The sequence below is a fragment of the Acipenser ruthenus genome, chromosome 14 (assembly GCF_902713425.1).
Source record: "Acipenser ruthenus chromosome 14, fAciRut3.2 maternal haplotype, whole genome shotgun sequence".
In the NCBI taxonomy this organism is placed as follows: domain Eukaryota; kingdom Metazoa; phylum Chordata; class Actinopteri; order Acipenseriformes; family Acipenseridae; genus Acipenser; species Acipenser ruthenus.
In genome coordinates this window covers 17,279,896-17,297,166 of record NC_081202.1, presented here as the reverse complement: position 1 = coordinate 17,297,166, position 17,271 = coordinate 17,279,896, and the positions used below count along the sequence as shown (strand labels likewise).

The 17,271-nt window shown below is 35.5% G+C and overlaps 1 protein-coding gene across 2 annotated transcripts in view; it reads right to left on the bottom strand.

Moving 5' to 3' along the window:
* The window catches only part of LOC117420122 (USP6 N-terminal-like protein), a 59,313-nt gene extending 49,260 nt beyond the window's left edge, over positions 1-10,053 (bottom strand). The window contains exons 1-2 of one of the 2 annotated variants that reach the window (XM_034033667.3): positions 9,825-10,053; positions 8,034-8,120 (exon numbers count right to left, since the gene is read on the bottom strand). In XM_034033667.3, the coding sequence (XP_033889558.1) occupies positions 8,034-8,037 (4 nt within the window). In that variant the 5' untranslated portion in view covers positions 8,038-8,120; positions 9,825-10,053. Of the gene's footprint in view, positions 1-8,033; positions 8,121-8,994; positions 9,104-9,824 lie in introns of those variants that run through there. The other variant, XM_058985981.1, reaches the window with a different exon arrangement.
* Positions 10,054-17,271: the final 7,218 nt, after the last annotated feature.

Sequence of the window (17,271 nt, the reverse complement as noted above, 5' to 3'; positions counted from 1 at the left end):
ATCTATCCATTTTTAAACACAACATATTGCACTCACTGAATCGCCAATAACTATTGCACACCCCTGTCACAAAGACGGCCGGAGTGGGTGGCGTCAGACCAGAAGCAGGAAATAAAACGACAGAGAGGTGTGGTTTGGTGGAGCTGAGCGAATGGTTTCGCACAGCATTTAATAAACAGAACAGAAAATAAAAAGGTTGAACAAACAAACACAAACACAAACACAAAACAGGACACGGCGCTTACGCCAAAATAAATAGACAAACAAAACGAACTAACACTTAACAAACGGTGCACGGAGACAAACAAACACGGTGAGTACAACACTTATATTTACTTTTACTTATTTTAACTCCTCTCTCTCACATTCTCCACTCTCGAACACCCAACCCAGAGTGAAAGAAATGTGCATCTATATATACACTGTAGTGCTGGGATTCAATTACTAATTAATTATTCACTTGAATCCCAGCACGTGAATTAATTCTGTGCAACCCCGTGCTCACATACTATACTTTAAATGCACGTGCAGTGATGTGCAATCCCGTGCCTAAATACAAATATACAATTTAAATCACACGTGAAACACAGACCTGTTTATATTCCGTGTACCAATCTCTATACACCAACATTAACACACTCAACCTACAACACATAACACACACATGCACACAGGGGCGGGGCACATTGCCACAACCCCTAATAAAAGAAAACAGCTAAAAGGGTAAAAATGCAGACTACATACATATCTTACTTATTATAATGTGGTTAACCCTTTAAGGGCCAAGGGTTTTTCAGTGGGATGCTCCCCCAGGACCAGGTTTTTTTTTTGGCTGTAGTTGACACTTCCTATGAAAATTCACTAAAATCCTATTTCTTACAGTAGCATCTTGGAATTGGTGCCCATTTTTTTCAGAACACCCTGGGGGACATTACTTCAGAAACCATAAACGTTTTTATTTTTATTTTTTATAAACATAAATATTTTGTATTTGTTTGTTTTTTTAAACAGTAAGTATGTGTTTATTATCATGTATTCTGCTTAAGAGATACATGTATAAAAACATGTTATTCTATGACCCAAGTACAATATTTCCTGAAAGTTTTATTGAGACATATTGATGTTTGGGCAAATGACAACATATTTGTTTTCACCTGTGATTGGAATGACATAATACACATTTATTCTCAGGGTCTTTATAAGCAATAAAGGACACTACTTGAATATTTTATTTTTAATAAATATTTATAAATAAAATAGTTCATGCATTCCATTATCAGTAATAAGGAAAAAATAAATTTACCTGACAAATTTAGTTCATGAAATAGTATCTGCTTTTATCCACTTGTTTCTTGATATTTATAAATATGTTGTAAAAACATATATTATTAAAACACAGGAGAGAATAATGTTCTAATATAACTGTCAAATACATCAGATTTACAGTGGTTTCACGTTTTTTTTTCTTAGCTGTAAACAAGTTCTTGTGTTAAGTTTTGTTTCTCTGTGCTTTTGAAAATGTCTCCGCACACAAAAAAAAACAAGCAGGCAGTGAAATTACATTCCTCCCTTATGCAATGATATGCATTAAACTGTACTGCAAATTATGGTGGCCCACAGAAACAAAGTGTGTTTTTTAAAATATATATTGTTCTTTTTAGTCATTATTGAAACAGGCAATACTGGAAGTCAAGGCACTACCAACAACAAAAGTAGAAATGTGATCTTACTGACAAATTGTAAAAGTACATTAGTTGCTTCAAAACGTGTTAAAATCAGAATGAGAAAAGGAAATCCACAGACCTGGGCTAAAAACCTCGGACCATGTTACAAAAAAAAAAGTTTTTTGTCCTTTTACTAATGATTCAGTTCACATTTTGGTCATTTTTGTTTAAGAAATTTAGCAGTAGGAAGGTTATTTGTAACCATCAATGATATTAAGCATTATAGTAACTTTACAGTTAACTTGGTCACTGAGTAAAATTCCTTATATATGTTAGCTGGGGTCAAGCTTTAAATTTTATGTACAGTACTACTGTAGTCTCTGACACTCGGTACCTTAGTGGTAAATGGAGCTAGTGGAAAATTGAAACGCAGCCTACTTTGTAATCATAAAATGTAAAATGAGCTCAACATAAAATTTTACCTTCAAATGGCGTTTTGCTTTAGGTATATGGCGCAAAGGAGACCTTTAAAAAGGTATATAAAATGAATACAGTAAAATTATATGTATACAATAAATTAACATACCCGCTGGCTAGGAAATCTTACAGTCCAGAAATGCTGGATTCTAATATGGCTTGCAGGGATGGAAATAAGACTCCCACTGAATAGCAGTTTGACCCATTCTTGGTTTTGCTATGAGTTTAGTAAGACCTAATTGAGCTTTCTACCTATAGTCCCTCCAAAAAAGCGTGATTGTGGAAAAAAAACAAACAAGCTGAATTAGCCCCTACATACACAATTTTCAATGTATAGCACAAAAACTGAAAAGTTGTGATTTTTTTGTCAGTGGTACATACTGTACTACTGCTATTATGTGGCACTAGAGTAGCACATAAACACTACTGTAGTGTAGGGAGAAGTGTGTGGGAGCGTCAGCATGAAGCAACTTATATATGCCATATAACCGCAAATAAGGAAAATTATAAAAAGATTGGCTGAACAAGATCACATGACCGTGAATCACCTCTGAAGAGCAATCAATTTCCTTGGATTTATTTTCTTTAAAATCTTTTGGCCACAGTGATAGTTCCTGTAAAGCCCATAGCTTAAGTAACAAAATTGCGCCAGACTGCAGGATCTAAAATCAAGGTGGAGATCGGTTGCGTTGGAGCTTAACAACGAAGGGACATCGTATGGCAAACAAAAAAACCTAGGTTCATATTTTTAAGAATATGGTATAACGTTAAATGCATTACTTTAATTGCAGACATCAGTGAGTGTTATAATGAAGTGAGCAGTTTCGTTCAGGTTATTATTATTATTATTTGTTTATTTAGCAAACGACCGATACAAGTGACATTCTGCAGAACTGCCTCACTGACTGTTTGGGAGATTCTGGAGAAGTTAAACTAGTAGCGTGCTGAGAAGAGGAAACGTAGACAGCGTTTTTGAACAAATAAAAAATAAAGATACAGAGAGTGATTATTAAAAAAGGGAAACAGTAACATCAACATTACTTACCAAAGTGTATAAAACCTGTAGATAAGCAGTTAGAGTTTTAGTTTTTCAAACGGCAGTTAAAGTAATGACGGCCTCATGCCTCACACCGCACCCAGGCGTGCGTAGGATAGGCCTATGTCTTACAACCTGTCGTGGGTTAGTGCTTACTTAACAACCTGCGACTCACTTTTTCCTATTTATTAATATTCATTATCACTATTCTTCACTGAAAAGCCATTGCTGCCGAACAGGACAATTTCTCTGCAGAAAATAGGACCTACATTTTTTTCTTTACATATTTTAGGACATTTTACTGCAGAATTCTGTGGGAACTTATCAAGCTTGTTTTAAAATCCGGAATGGGTGAAAACTACAAGGAGGCTTATTTCCATCCCTGGTTTGTCCTTGGCACACGAAGATGTTCTGTAATGACCTTGATTTTCCACTTCCCTCAAAATTGTATAGCAACAAACCATAGATCCAGTCCTGAAAAGAACCAAATCATCCAACCAACCAAGTCATCCTAATAATTTTTCTGATAAGCTAATGATGCACATCATAAATTATTGTCAACCTGCCACTTTCAAATCATGTTTCAGATCTTTGTAATACAGAGAAATAGAACCTATTAGCAGCCCTTGGGGCGATTGGTACAGACATTACAATATCATTTTCTCCTGTCACTATCAGTCAGAATCAGAAAACCTGCCCGCTGCAAACCACGTTTCTTTTAAATTTAAACAATGAGAAGCTACTGCTGCTGTCAAAATATGTCACTGCCTGTCTTTATTAGTGCCCCAAGTAGGCTAGGGCTACAGCATGCCATTTAAGCATTAACAAATCGAGCAAACAGAATGGTTTTGAATTTTAATTTTTAATTGGCGATATTCAACACAGTATATGGACACTGTATTATTATTAGTTTATTTAGCAGACACCTTTATCCAAGGCGACTTACAGAGACTAGGGTGTGTGAACTATGCATCAGCTGCAGAGTCACTTACCATTACATCTCACCCGAAAGACGGAGCACAAGGAGGTTAAGTGACTTGCTCAGGGTCACACAATGAGTCAGTGGCTGAGGTGGGATTTGAACCGGGGACCTCCTGGTTACAAGCCCTTTTCTTTAACCAAGTACTCCAGAGAATATATTATCCTCACTATCTTGTAAAGTGCTTTGTGATGGTGGTCCACTATGAAAGACGCTACATAAAATAAAGACTGAAAGACTGATTATGAAAATCGAAGACACAATCCAACGATAATTGTACTCTAGGTGCGTATTTAATTGTACAGTGAGATGCAGTGTTGGGCACGCTACTGAAAAAAAGTTACTTTAAATTGGGGGATGAAAATGACACCAATGCAAAATTGATGATATTATTGAATACAGCATACAGTAAGGTTATTATTTTATATGGATCTCAACATAAAACCCTCCACCCTGTACCCGAGTAAGGGATGGGGACATAAACTTACAGAATGTTGTATACAGTACAGAATATGTCTTAAGTGTTACCCACCAACTGAAAGTCAGAACAGGACTGGATACAAATGTGAATGGCCCTACTTTATTATTATATTGACTTCTCAAAATCCTACAGTGATCTGCACATCATTTCTCCATTTCATTTCTCCTTTCTGTCACAAGATCATGTCATTCTCTCAAATATAACAATCACTCTATTATTTCACAGCCTGCTGGTGGACGAGTGGATCATCTATTTCAAACACTATGCCATTGTAAATAACATAATATTACCTTCATTAAAAATGAAAACGTGATACTGCAGTATATTTTGAATATGGGCAAGAAAACTGAATCAGCAGAGCAACTGCAAGCTGCAACCTCACTGGCTTAAAAGAGTACATTCAAATGTATCGGAATGTGATTGCCTCTTAAATATATATTTTAAATTTACCCACAGTATTAACACTACAACAAATGATCAAACATGAAACAGCATGATAGGCCACTTCCAAATTTGGCAGGTAATTTCACAAACAAATGGATCATGTACTATTCATAGGCATACACCAAGACATAGGCCTACATCCACAATACTGCATGTATAGAGCAGCACCTCATAAGAAATAATTACACTATAAAAGTACAGTACTTTATAGTGTCATCATTATTTCACATAACAAATATCCATAAAAAGTTTCCTCAAATTCATCCAAGCAGTTCTGGGGACATATTCAAGATCCAAACCAATCAGTTCAAGATATACCATTATGGGTAAAAATGTAACTGTGTCATTACTTTATGATCAATTAGTACATCATTTTTAATGGGGCATTCAACTATACATGCATTTGTCCATATCCCTGGATCCGTTTAACTTCAATAAGCAGTCCTCTAGATAAAAACTGCGTGACATATAAACTAGAATTCTTGCAGCTCTTCTCTCCTTAGTTGCGGCTCATGCCACATAACTTTTGTGAATGCAGAGGTTTGTGTTTTGCACATTATTAAATACAAAGTAAACCTGTAGAGGCAAGACAACCACATGTCCTCATTTTTGTACAAAACTCCAACAAAGAACCATAACAATTGATTTGGGCGTGTACCGGAATACAAACTATTTTTTTTTTAGCAAGGCTGACATTGAATTGCCACTTCCCTCTTTTTAAACCTGGGAAAGAGTCAGACCCCTGGGGTTGGGAGCACAATCACAGAAAGGGGCAGGACACGAGCAGTGGAAACAGGAAAGGGCTGTTGCTTAGTAGTGCAGAGCAGACAATCAAAAGGGGACAACACTGTAACAATATTAAAACATAATGTATTGTATATGTATAAAAAAAAAAAAGGTGAAAAATGCAGGACTATTTTTAAAAGGTAAAAAAAAAAAAAAAAAATGTAAGTAAAAAAAAAAAGGTATCCAGATGCTTTTGTGCTTGTTTGGCTGCTATAGGTCGAGAAAGTACACTATGAGATTATGCTCTGCCAATGTGAAGACAGAAATTTTGGTTATATCTTTATTGTTTCTATGAAGGAATCAAATAACCTAACAAGAATATCAATATGGCTATTTCCTACAACCTAAAAACAATTAACCATATGCTTAAATCGCTCGCTCGCCACCACTCACCCACCCCACAGACAAAATCCAGCTCCACATTGCATATTCAATTTATTTACAACAACAGCAAACAAACAAAAAAAAAGCTTGTCAAATGTGTATCCTTATTGAACAGCTATGGTACTGGACAACCTTCAGCAAATTAAACAAAATAATCAAATCAGAATCAACTTCAGCGGCACTATAATCAGTTAGAAATGTTTAGCACCAGCACTATACTGCAGGGCCTCTCCCCTCAAACAGAAAAGCAATCCATAAAATATATTTAAAAGTTTGTTTTTTTTTTTGTTTTTTTTTTTTTTAAAATCACTAGGCAATATTAAAAGTATTTGTTAAAAGGAGTAAAACACAACATTGGCACCATACTAGGAAGAAACATCCTACTCCACATAGAATAAAATAACGGAGAACAGAACATTCCCAGTTCCCGCACATTCAGTGTTTTAAATATTCCAAGTAACTACATTGTATGTGGTCAAATGAGGTGGTATTGTCAAAGATCCACGCTTGCAGATTGCAATCTTTGGTTGAAATTTGAACAGTTATTAAAGAGAACAACATATGTAGCCCTAAACAAACAAACTTCATATACTGTGCTTCTTATAAACAAACGGGTAAAGAATGCAATCCCTGATAGGCTTTCAATTCTTTATTTAGGCTTCAGATGACAGAAAGACTGATATCAGTTCATCTATTATTTACTGATGGAGTTAAGTGTCCACATCGGCCATATGTATGATCTGTGTTGGTTTGTTTGGTTAACCTGTTTTACAACATTACTTGTTCCAGTTGTAAATGTTGGCTCATCTTTTATTTTTATCTCATCTACATCTCCCACACACTAAATTTGCAAACCATAATTTTTTGATAGCTTTCTACATCAACACAGATGCGTTACAAACTAAGCATTGTATCGTGTTTGTAACACAGTAGTGATTAGTAAAAAATGTTATTTTTCCCTTAAACAAAACCTATTTATTCTATTAAATAGGTAGGTACTGTCTGGTACAATATGTGTAAGCCTTTTTTTAATAAATATGCCAACAAATTAGCAGCTAGAAACACCACACTGACAAATTGATGAAGTTTCACAAGGAAATGTCTGACATCTGTGATCACAAATCCCTCCAGAACAATTTACTACCTTAATTATCATGTCTAATCACCTCCATCCTGGCTGCCTAGACCTATTGATAATGTAATGGTGGGTGTTTCTAATTTTTCTTCCATCTTTGTACATCAAGATAAGCCTGCTTCTTCCATCTTGTGTGCTTAAATGTACAGAATAAAGCAGTTCACCTGGTCCATAAACTAAAACACTAAAAAATATTACATTTTAATTAATTCCCTCAGCCAAGAGTATATAAAATATATAATAAAAGTTAACTGAAGAGAGAGAATCCTGGGGGGAAAAAAGCAAGCAGCAATAATCTGCCTGATTCCATTGAAGTTAAAAGGCAGCTTTGCAACAATGTCCTTGAAATGCATGTGCTTATGTGAAACTGGAGCCATCATAACATTTCCATTTTGCTTAGTCTTTATTTACACTAAATGTAAAAGGCAGCAACCTGAGGCTAAAAAAATAGTAATAGTAATAGCAAAGCCAGTAAAGGAAGAACTTTTAGCTAATCAAATAGACACTGATTTTGTTTTGATTTTAAATAAAACCATATAATACACTCATACAAAATCGTATTATGTTTTGAATATTTTATAACAGCCCTACTGCATATTAATCTTGAACAGAATACCAGCAAAGGGCACGATACTTAATTTACTCACTCATTTTACTGTGTTCCTGTGCATGCGGTCCAGTTGGGGATTCAAATGAGGATATATACTTGGAAAGCTCATAGAGACACACATAACCTAGAGGATAGAACAGAAATACAAGGGGTTAAAAAATGTATATATCAGGGTATCACATGAGCAGTAATAACAACTCATCAGTGAAAGTAAAGATTAAGAATGTATAAGTCTCTCTCCCACATACTTATTCTTAACTTTTTGGTTTCAGTATGTTTGCGATATTTATTTGAGCTAGCTGCATACTGTACGTCTTCAGTTCCTTTATTGTAAGGGCTGCACACAGCTTTCTGACCTGTTCAATTCTACTGTAGAACAATTTAATGTAGTGAAAGTGGAGTGGACATTAGATCATTTAGATCATTAGATCACATGGGAACAGTAAGTGAAGGTTGATGTTGCTTCCACTGTATGTTATCTATTTAAACTTAAACATGCATGTTGGGACACTGATCGAGTATTATGATCTGGTGAAATACTGTAAGAGAAAAGTAACACCACACCCAGTAGTACAGTAGATGGCAAGCCTGCAATGCTTAGTTTAGCAAAGCCATTGTATAGTTTTAATTATTCACCAATTACCACATTATCCCTACACCCTTATCAGAAACCAATAAGAGCTGTTTATTGTTTTACAGCTTGTGAGCTTGTGCCTGTCCCTTAAATTGGGCAGTAAACTCCAGTCAACACTATCTCTAGCTTTACATTCACCAACATAAATAATAATAATAATAATAATAATAATAATAATAATAATAATAATAATAATAATAATATTCTTCAGTAGTAACATACTACAGGATAACTTAATATTTAAGTCAACCAAATATCAGCTGTATTTTAGCTAAACACAAATGTATAGTCTATGTATCCGCATACTTTGCAGAAACACGGTTTTAATTTGACGTCATTCAACAAACAAGTCTGCTACAACGACCTGAAAAAACTGTGTGGATGGAGTAAGCCGGTGCGTCCTTGACAGAAGTAAAACGAACCACTATTGCAGGAGAATTGACATGAATTCCACACATTTGATAAGTTAGATGCAACAATATTGCAACGTAGCCATAAAAATCAACCTGGCACGGTTTTTAACCAAGCCGCATATCATTATCGTCCATACATTAGCTTTGAACATACATTAACAATGTTCCCACAAACTGCCGTGATAACGAAAAGCAAAACGTCAAAATTAAAGCTAAGAACTGAGCAAAACATTATGCAACGTTTGGTTAGGAATCCTAATTTTATATATTTCAAATCAATCTCATTAAAATATGTTAAACTATTAAATACAACAAAGCTCAACGTGCTCCCATTTGTAATAAATTACACCGCAGAAACTAAAATCCTAAAACGTGAAATGAATGAATGGACGGTCTGTCCAATAAGAACCTCGTATACCTTTCTGCAGCCAATCAGCCGATTCAACGGGCTGGACAACTCAGTCTGTCAACAAGGATGCGGCAGGAGGCAGTCCTGGGTTAACCGTAGTAGGCCGCAATGAATTGAATTTTCAAAGTTTGGAACAAAATGAAAATACTCTCTAAAGTCAACAAAGAGTATTCACATACTCTGAGATTTGAGTCAATCTTTCTAACAAGCATCTATGTGTAAAACCCATGTTTACAATGTCTGCGACTTAAAAACTCTACCGTAGTTGCAATTAGCGATTTAATATACCAATGAATGTACTACATGAGAAAGTTTACAATGTTGCCACTTCATATATTTTCAAAGGCTTAAACTTATTAATAGAATGATTACCTTGTTTTTAAACATCTGAATCCGTGCTGTTTACGTTGCAGAGTGTTTTCTTAAATACATTTCTTGTGAAAACGATCATGACTCCTGACCAGGAAGTCGCTCGCTCACCCTCCTGGACTGCATTTCTGAAACTCCTCACTATGGAAACCCCCCCTCGGGCTTCTGCTCGGGATCGGTCCCACTCCAGGTATGCGCCACCACCCGGCCTTTTCATGCCAGCTACGTTGAATCTATTTATTTGGCAGACGCCTTTATAAAACCAGGTCAGCAGCGCAGAGTTTTGGTATATAAAAGTTAAAAAAAAAAAAAAAAATCTCCAGCTATCTTGTTGTTTCAACATGGTGATGAATTCTACAGCCAACTCCAAACTCTTTTTGAGCAGGCCATACTGCACTTTTATTTTAAGGTGCATGTCACAATAATAACCTTAAATTATATTTAAATTGAATAATTTATGGTCATATGTCATAAATTGCAAGCAATATATTATATAGCATACTGTAGATGGATATATATATATATATATATATATATATATATATATATATATATTCCATTATTTGTCATATATTTGTGCTCATGGTTTCTATTTAAGGTTTTTACATTCTGTAAAATATAGGCTAGAATTGTGTGACTTAAGAATTAAAGCAGAACATTGGACTAGATGTTAGAACACAGTCTTCTAAAATCTCTTGAGCAACAGCCTATGTTCTATGAGCTGGATGAAACTTTTGAAATGTTTACCTTAGTCAAGCTGTATCTTTTAGAAAAAATGTCAAAATCTAATATTTTGACCAAGTACCAGTTGTATAGCAGTGATGCATTAAAATTCATTTTCCACATTGTTTATCATAAAACATAGGCTACCCTCCTCAACACCTTTTCAGCCTATCAAGCCACTTGCCTTAGACTTCTCACATACTCTACAAGTTCAGTTGAAGAGCTTGTTTAAAACCAAGGTTCTTGGGTATCTACTAATATTTTCAAGGAAAGGTTATTTGAAAGTAATATACATATTTGTTGGCTCTGTGGATTGTCAGAGATATTTACATTTCAAGTCCAGGAATGGAAGTATAGTTCCCAATCAAGCAATTTTCCACAAATATTCACAGGAACAACAAATGTATGGGCATAGTGACTGCACTTCCTTCAGAATGGTTTCCTCCAGTGCAGGATTGCGCTGCCTTTAGTCTCCAATGCTTATAATTCATCACTGTTCATAAACACTTTTACCACAGAGCTTTCTCCGGATTTCCAGAGATGCACGTTTGTGAAATCTGATAGTTTCAGTATGCAGTTCAAACATGGAACTGGTAGTGCTGCACAGTAAGAACCAGATTCAAAGAAGTTCCTAGTTTTTTTAAAACCAAGTTAGCAACACCGAAGGCATTAACGGCCTACTACTCGCTTGCTAAAACAAGCACCATGCAGTAAAGGGGTTTTAAAACTTGCATCAGGATATATTGCTGCTGACACAGAAATTCACTTCCTCTGTATTCAAACCTGCTTCTCTTTTATGTATCCCTGAAGAGAATTTCTAATAAATCTCTTTGTAAATATATAAGGTAGGCTAAACGTTAAAGTAGTTGCTAATATCAGCATTATCCATATACTCTTTATATCTATTCAATGTTATTAAATAAATTAAATGTATATTCATTAGATATCTAATTCTAAATATGTAGTCCAAGGAATGTAAAAGGAAAGGCCCACAACCATCAACCACATTAATATACTCCACTGTGTTCTGTACCGACAAATAGAATCTCTCTGCCACTGACTTTCATTAGGACTCCAAATCTATATATTGTACGCTGCCTAGGACACTGTCCACTTTTGAAGTACAGGGACATATTTCTCCAATGACAGCATAGCACAGCAGTTTGTCATTGAATGACTGTTTCTTGTAAATCAAACTCAGATCATAACAGACATTTTTATACTATTAAAATCCAGGACCAAAGCTCTTATGATGTACTATAATTAGAGAATGTGTCAAGTGTACTTGGAGACAACCGTCTCCCGTGCTAGTATAAAAACCTTGACTTGATTCTTACCCTTGGAACTGTTTCTGTTTCTTTGTATAGCTATGGCCAACAGTTTTGCATCACCTAGAATTTTAGGATTAATACACATTTTTCTTCTTTAAAACTGTATGAACATAATTTAGATATTTTTATTTAACATCATGGAATCAAAGAAACTACAAAATGGTATCGCAAAAGTCTATCGGAATCCATTATAGTATATTTCGTGTTAATTTCGAAAAATTTCACTTTTTTAAATTTTTGTCAGTTTTTCCTTAAGTATATGTAAAACTACAAGGCGGTATGTAATTCAATATGTTACCATAATATTATTCAGCAGGTTTCATTTGACATTTGTTAATTTTATAGGGTGATGCAAAACTTTTGGCCATAGCTGTAGTTATGGCTTAATAAGGTGGCTATGAACTGTGGGACATGCATAATAATGAGCTTAAAGGGTTTTTACATATTCAACCAACTTTGAGTAGGCACAGTGTTCAGCATTGTATATTCTATTGTGAATGCAACTTCATTTGGATAACAGAATTTGGGCATGTTCTCCAAAGAAAAACCCTTGTCTATTTAGTTCTCACAGCACTTGAAAGCTATTTACTCAAGCATTTTATGGAAGGCATTTGTAAAGTCTTTGTTTTGTTTGATTCTGCTTGACAATGCTTTGGATTTTAACATTCAGACACAGCAATGACAAGCATCTGTATTAGCTTGTGGGCCAGAGAACATCAAGAAACAAACAAACTACATCATCCTGCAGGGATACAGTCTGTGCAAAAAAGGGAAACAAGCAATTCACATCCATGATTGTATTTAATCAGTTAAACAGACAAACACAAGATCGTATGTATCAGTTGCACATACCCCCAGAAGAGTTACACGTTTCCACTGTAAGGCGAGATAATTGCTGGGGGAAAAAGAGCCCAGAGCTCATCTTCAAATGATCACTGCGTTAACTCATTTAGAAATAATGAGTGAGCCCAGATACGTACAGTGGATAAAAACAATATCATTACAGTACCTCTCCTAATGTAACTATCATATCTAAATCAATTTCTTTCACACATAGAACTGCCTTTCCTGTCAAGAAACCAACAAAGTCTGACCTTATTTTTAGCATTATTGGTGAAAGTGTTGAGGTGGCAGTACAAACATTTTTAGGGGAGGTAGGCTGTAGGGTGGATTTATTCATCTTTGGTGCAATCATATTTTAATATATTCGTTTAGCACCTTGTGTGATTATTTTTGTGAATGGTGGATACCAAGGTATAATTCACTGCCACTGCAACACATGTGAAAACTATGCCATCAGTAAATGCCTTCCCCAATGACAGCAGGAAACTCATGTATTGGTCCCAGTTAAGTAATGGGCATGGAGCATGAAAACTCACAGCTACAACAGGACAATTGATAAGACCAGAACCAACTTAGAGGGAGGAAAATACATGGACAATGTACTCCAGGCAGACTAGGAACAGTTACTGTGGCTGCAGTGATGTTGAAAAGAACCAGACATGAGGGAGGTTATTAATCTGGTCAAGACATTATAGTTTAAATGTGTTATGTGAAACAAAGCAATGTAAAGGTGATAACATGTATATATAACATAATTAATTTCTATAGGGTCTGGAGTGGGTATAAAGTTATCTAAAAATTATTTCCACAAAGTATTTTTGTTGGCTTATTTTCTCAAAAAAAAAAAAAAAAAAACAGACCTGCTCCTCTTCCAAGCCACTGGATGGCAGCAAAGTCTGGTGTATTTTTAGGTACTGTAAACTAATATTGTGTGCCATGGATTTAAGTAGTCTGTTGAATGTCTCTAATTAAACTTCCAATATTAAGGCCATAGCCTAATATGGAAACATCAAGGTAAAGGCAGATTAAACATTATTAATCTTCTGAACCCTTGAGTGGTTTTACACAGAGGAAACATAATGATGTAGCACAGTGAACTATGTTATTGTCTTCTTAGTTTCTAGAAGAGGTATTCAAACTAAGTTCTTATTGACTGAATATGATTTTAATTTAAACCGCAGTGAACTTCAGTTCAAGGTCAGCTGGGCTTTTGTGGATAATGTCAGTGATCCATTAAAAGAAGATTCATTATGAAAATCAGCGGTTAGTATATATATTTTTAAAAAATATTTGTAGTGAACCATATAATAAATATGTTGTTTTGAAAACAAACAAAAAAATCACTTGCAATGAAGTTTATAGACTATCCTGTTTTAATACTACTACTACTACTACTAATAATAATACTACTAATAATAACAATAATAATTGTACATTGAGGTACAACACAAAAAAACAAATGTATTTACAGTATTTGTTCCTATAGTCCTTAAGAATGAAAGTGAAAACATGACATTATCTTAGTGGACAGGAGTGCCAGAGATTTAAGGCCACTGTCTATAGAGCTGAGTCACATGATATAATATCTATATATAATTTTGCAAGGCATAGGGTTCAAGCCTCAGCCCAGTCATCTATTTTTGCATATTGTTGTGTTTTTTTTTTTTTTTTATATCTGGAACAAAAACCTACAACATGGGTACAATAAGACTGCAAGGGTTTTATGGGGTTTATTAAAGCCACAGTTTCCACACTGTGTAAAATTTTAGAAACAAATATTTATGTAAATACTACCTTCCTCTATAAAATAAACCAATTTTCTAGAAAACACTGCCAACAGTTCAGTCTGTTTACAGTCCCCAGGCATGGTTTTAGCTTCCTTTACTTTTTTTTTTACCACTTTGTCACTCAATAAACTATATAAATGTAGTTTCCAAATGGTGCATTGTTGTAAAAAACATTTTACAGGAAACATCTGTAGAGAGGGGTTCATATGATAAAAAAAAAAACTTATTTAGTATTTGGCACAACATTCAAATAAGTATGTTATATAAATAAAAACCCTAGATACCTAATAAGGACTATCTGGCTATAGCAGCCAGCATCATGCAATAAAACAATTTGGGACCCTTTTTTTTTTTTTTTAACTCACAAGCATTGCATTCTGGTACTTGTAAACCTGCATCTCTTAAAGAGACCGTTAAAAGGTACTTGAATGCATTGTATATGGTCATGTTAGTGTGCACTAAAGCCAGTGCTATTAGATTTTGGACAATTGCAGACATATAACACCCATATTGAAAATGGTGACACTTTGGGATAGATGTACTAAGATGGGCCAGTCGCAGCGCAAACATACTGCAATTTGCATTTTCATTACGACAATTCGCAAAGTGCACATTTTGTTGTATGTACTAAGAAAAAATATGTTAATGAAGAGAACTGTGCAACATTTTTTCAAATAAAATAGCGGCAGTTGAGTTGTGGTTTGCTGCAGCAGAAGGTGCCCGAAGGATAACGTCTATACATGCAAGGATGCAAGAATTATATAAACGAAAGGCAGTTTAATCCCATCAGATTCTATAGTGGGGCCCCAACCTTCACCCCCCCCAAAAGCTTTTCATAATCATACAGTAGCCCCTCGCTAAACCGGACATGTTTGTCCGACATAAGGAGTTTGTCGGGTTTAAAAACAATACAATAAAATCACACACACATATATTTCCAGTTCTCGATGTATTTTAAATGTAAATCATTGTGCTGAAATAACACTAATGTGTTTTGGGTAGGTTACACATTACATTATGTAAAAATATAAATCTGCACAGTAGGCCTATACAGTACATAGTACAGCAGTAAAATCAAATGAATACCTAGCGCACTTTTTTTATACTTTAGCCTACTGGTAACACAAAATAAATCATGCTGCTGCATTGTACACATTGGTGTCATAGAAATTTGTTTTTGAGGCTTGTAAGTACACCCTGACTTTAATGAAAATGAGGTACTTGGATGTTTGTCTCAAAAATACATTGAGCACAACTGGCAACAGATGAGAAAAAGCAGACCGGGAAATGCCAGCAATAATTGCGACTGTTTAAAACATGCTTTCAAAAGTTTTTAACAAATTGATGCAATTGTAAGTGTCGCAATTGCCCGCAGCTTTAGTACATCTCATTACAATATTTTTTATCCCCATTTGCACTATCTCCACCCTGTTTTTGCACATTTCTGCAGGAACACTCAGAATTACATCTTCATTTAAGGCTAAAGCGCAAAAAAGAACTGTGGCTGCAAAGCATTCGTTAAAATGATGCAAACAGCGTTGTGTTTGTTTAGTACATTTCACGCTACACTTCCGACTGGTTTGCATGTGGTTTGCAACGATTGTGACAGACGCAACACTTTAGTACATCTACTCCTTTGTGTTTAGTAAATACCATACAATGTAAAAAAAAAAAAGAAAAAAAATACTACCACTTTGAAATTGTAATGTGTAACAGTGTTACGCGCATGGGTCGACTCGTCACTGAATAATAATAAGTCAGTGACAGAGCATTGAGTGTTGACACGCCGCACAGGTGTGCAGATTTATTAACACACAGGTGCTGCCACTAGGGTACCAGCAATGGTAGCCCTAGTGTCAGATTTAATGCCACAAAAGGCAAGCGCTAGCCTCACTAAAATGTCCCGCTCCAGGAACCTACTACACTACGTTATCCTCTCAATACTGGTTGAGATCAACAGCCCCTAAACCAGCGGTCTCCAATCCTTGTCCTGGAGGGCCAGTGTCCTTCCTGGTTTTTGTTCCAACTGTACCCTAAATGACGTAATTGGACCAATTAAGTGCTTATTAGAAGCTTAATTAGTCCAATTAAGTCATTTATGATACAGTTGGAACAAAAAGCAGAAGGGACACCAGCCCTCCAGGACCAGGATTGGAGACTTCTGCCCTAAACTACCCTACTGTTGTTGCTCACGAGGTCCCGGCCTCTCAGCGACTGCGTGTCTTTACGACAGTCCTGGCTGGGCAGAGCCTTCACAGGCACCGTCTTGCAGTTGAAGGGTTCTGTAGTAGTTATCCTGCGGAGCGGACGCTCTCCTAGATGTAAACAAAGCGCCCCTCTGTGTAGCATGGCAGTGCATTGCCTCGAGCTGCGGCACAGACGCTTTTTTGTTCTTCAACACAGAACTGTGCAGCCTGAAACATTACATGCTTTCTTATAAAACTAAACATATGCACTGTACTGTATATTATTAATTCTGACAGATGGCCATTGGTATGTATTTAATTATAAAATATGGTATTCACAAAGCCTGCATGCTTTTCTAAGGGGTTATAATTTCTATATTTTTTTCTTAGATTTTACAGTATAATAGTTAGATGTTGTAATGCAATAGGTAGAATGGAAAAGCTTTTATCTTATTTATTACAAACCAGAATAGAAAGGTTTGATAAACATTGAACAGGAGCGTAGGCAGTAAAGAAGTCACAAAACTCACAAGATTTCTATTACATGAGAGTAGATGTTAAAACTTCATGCTGATTTGAA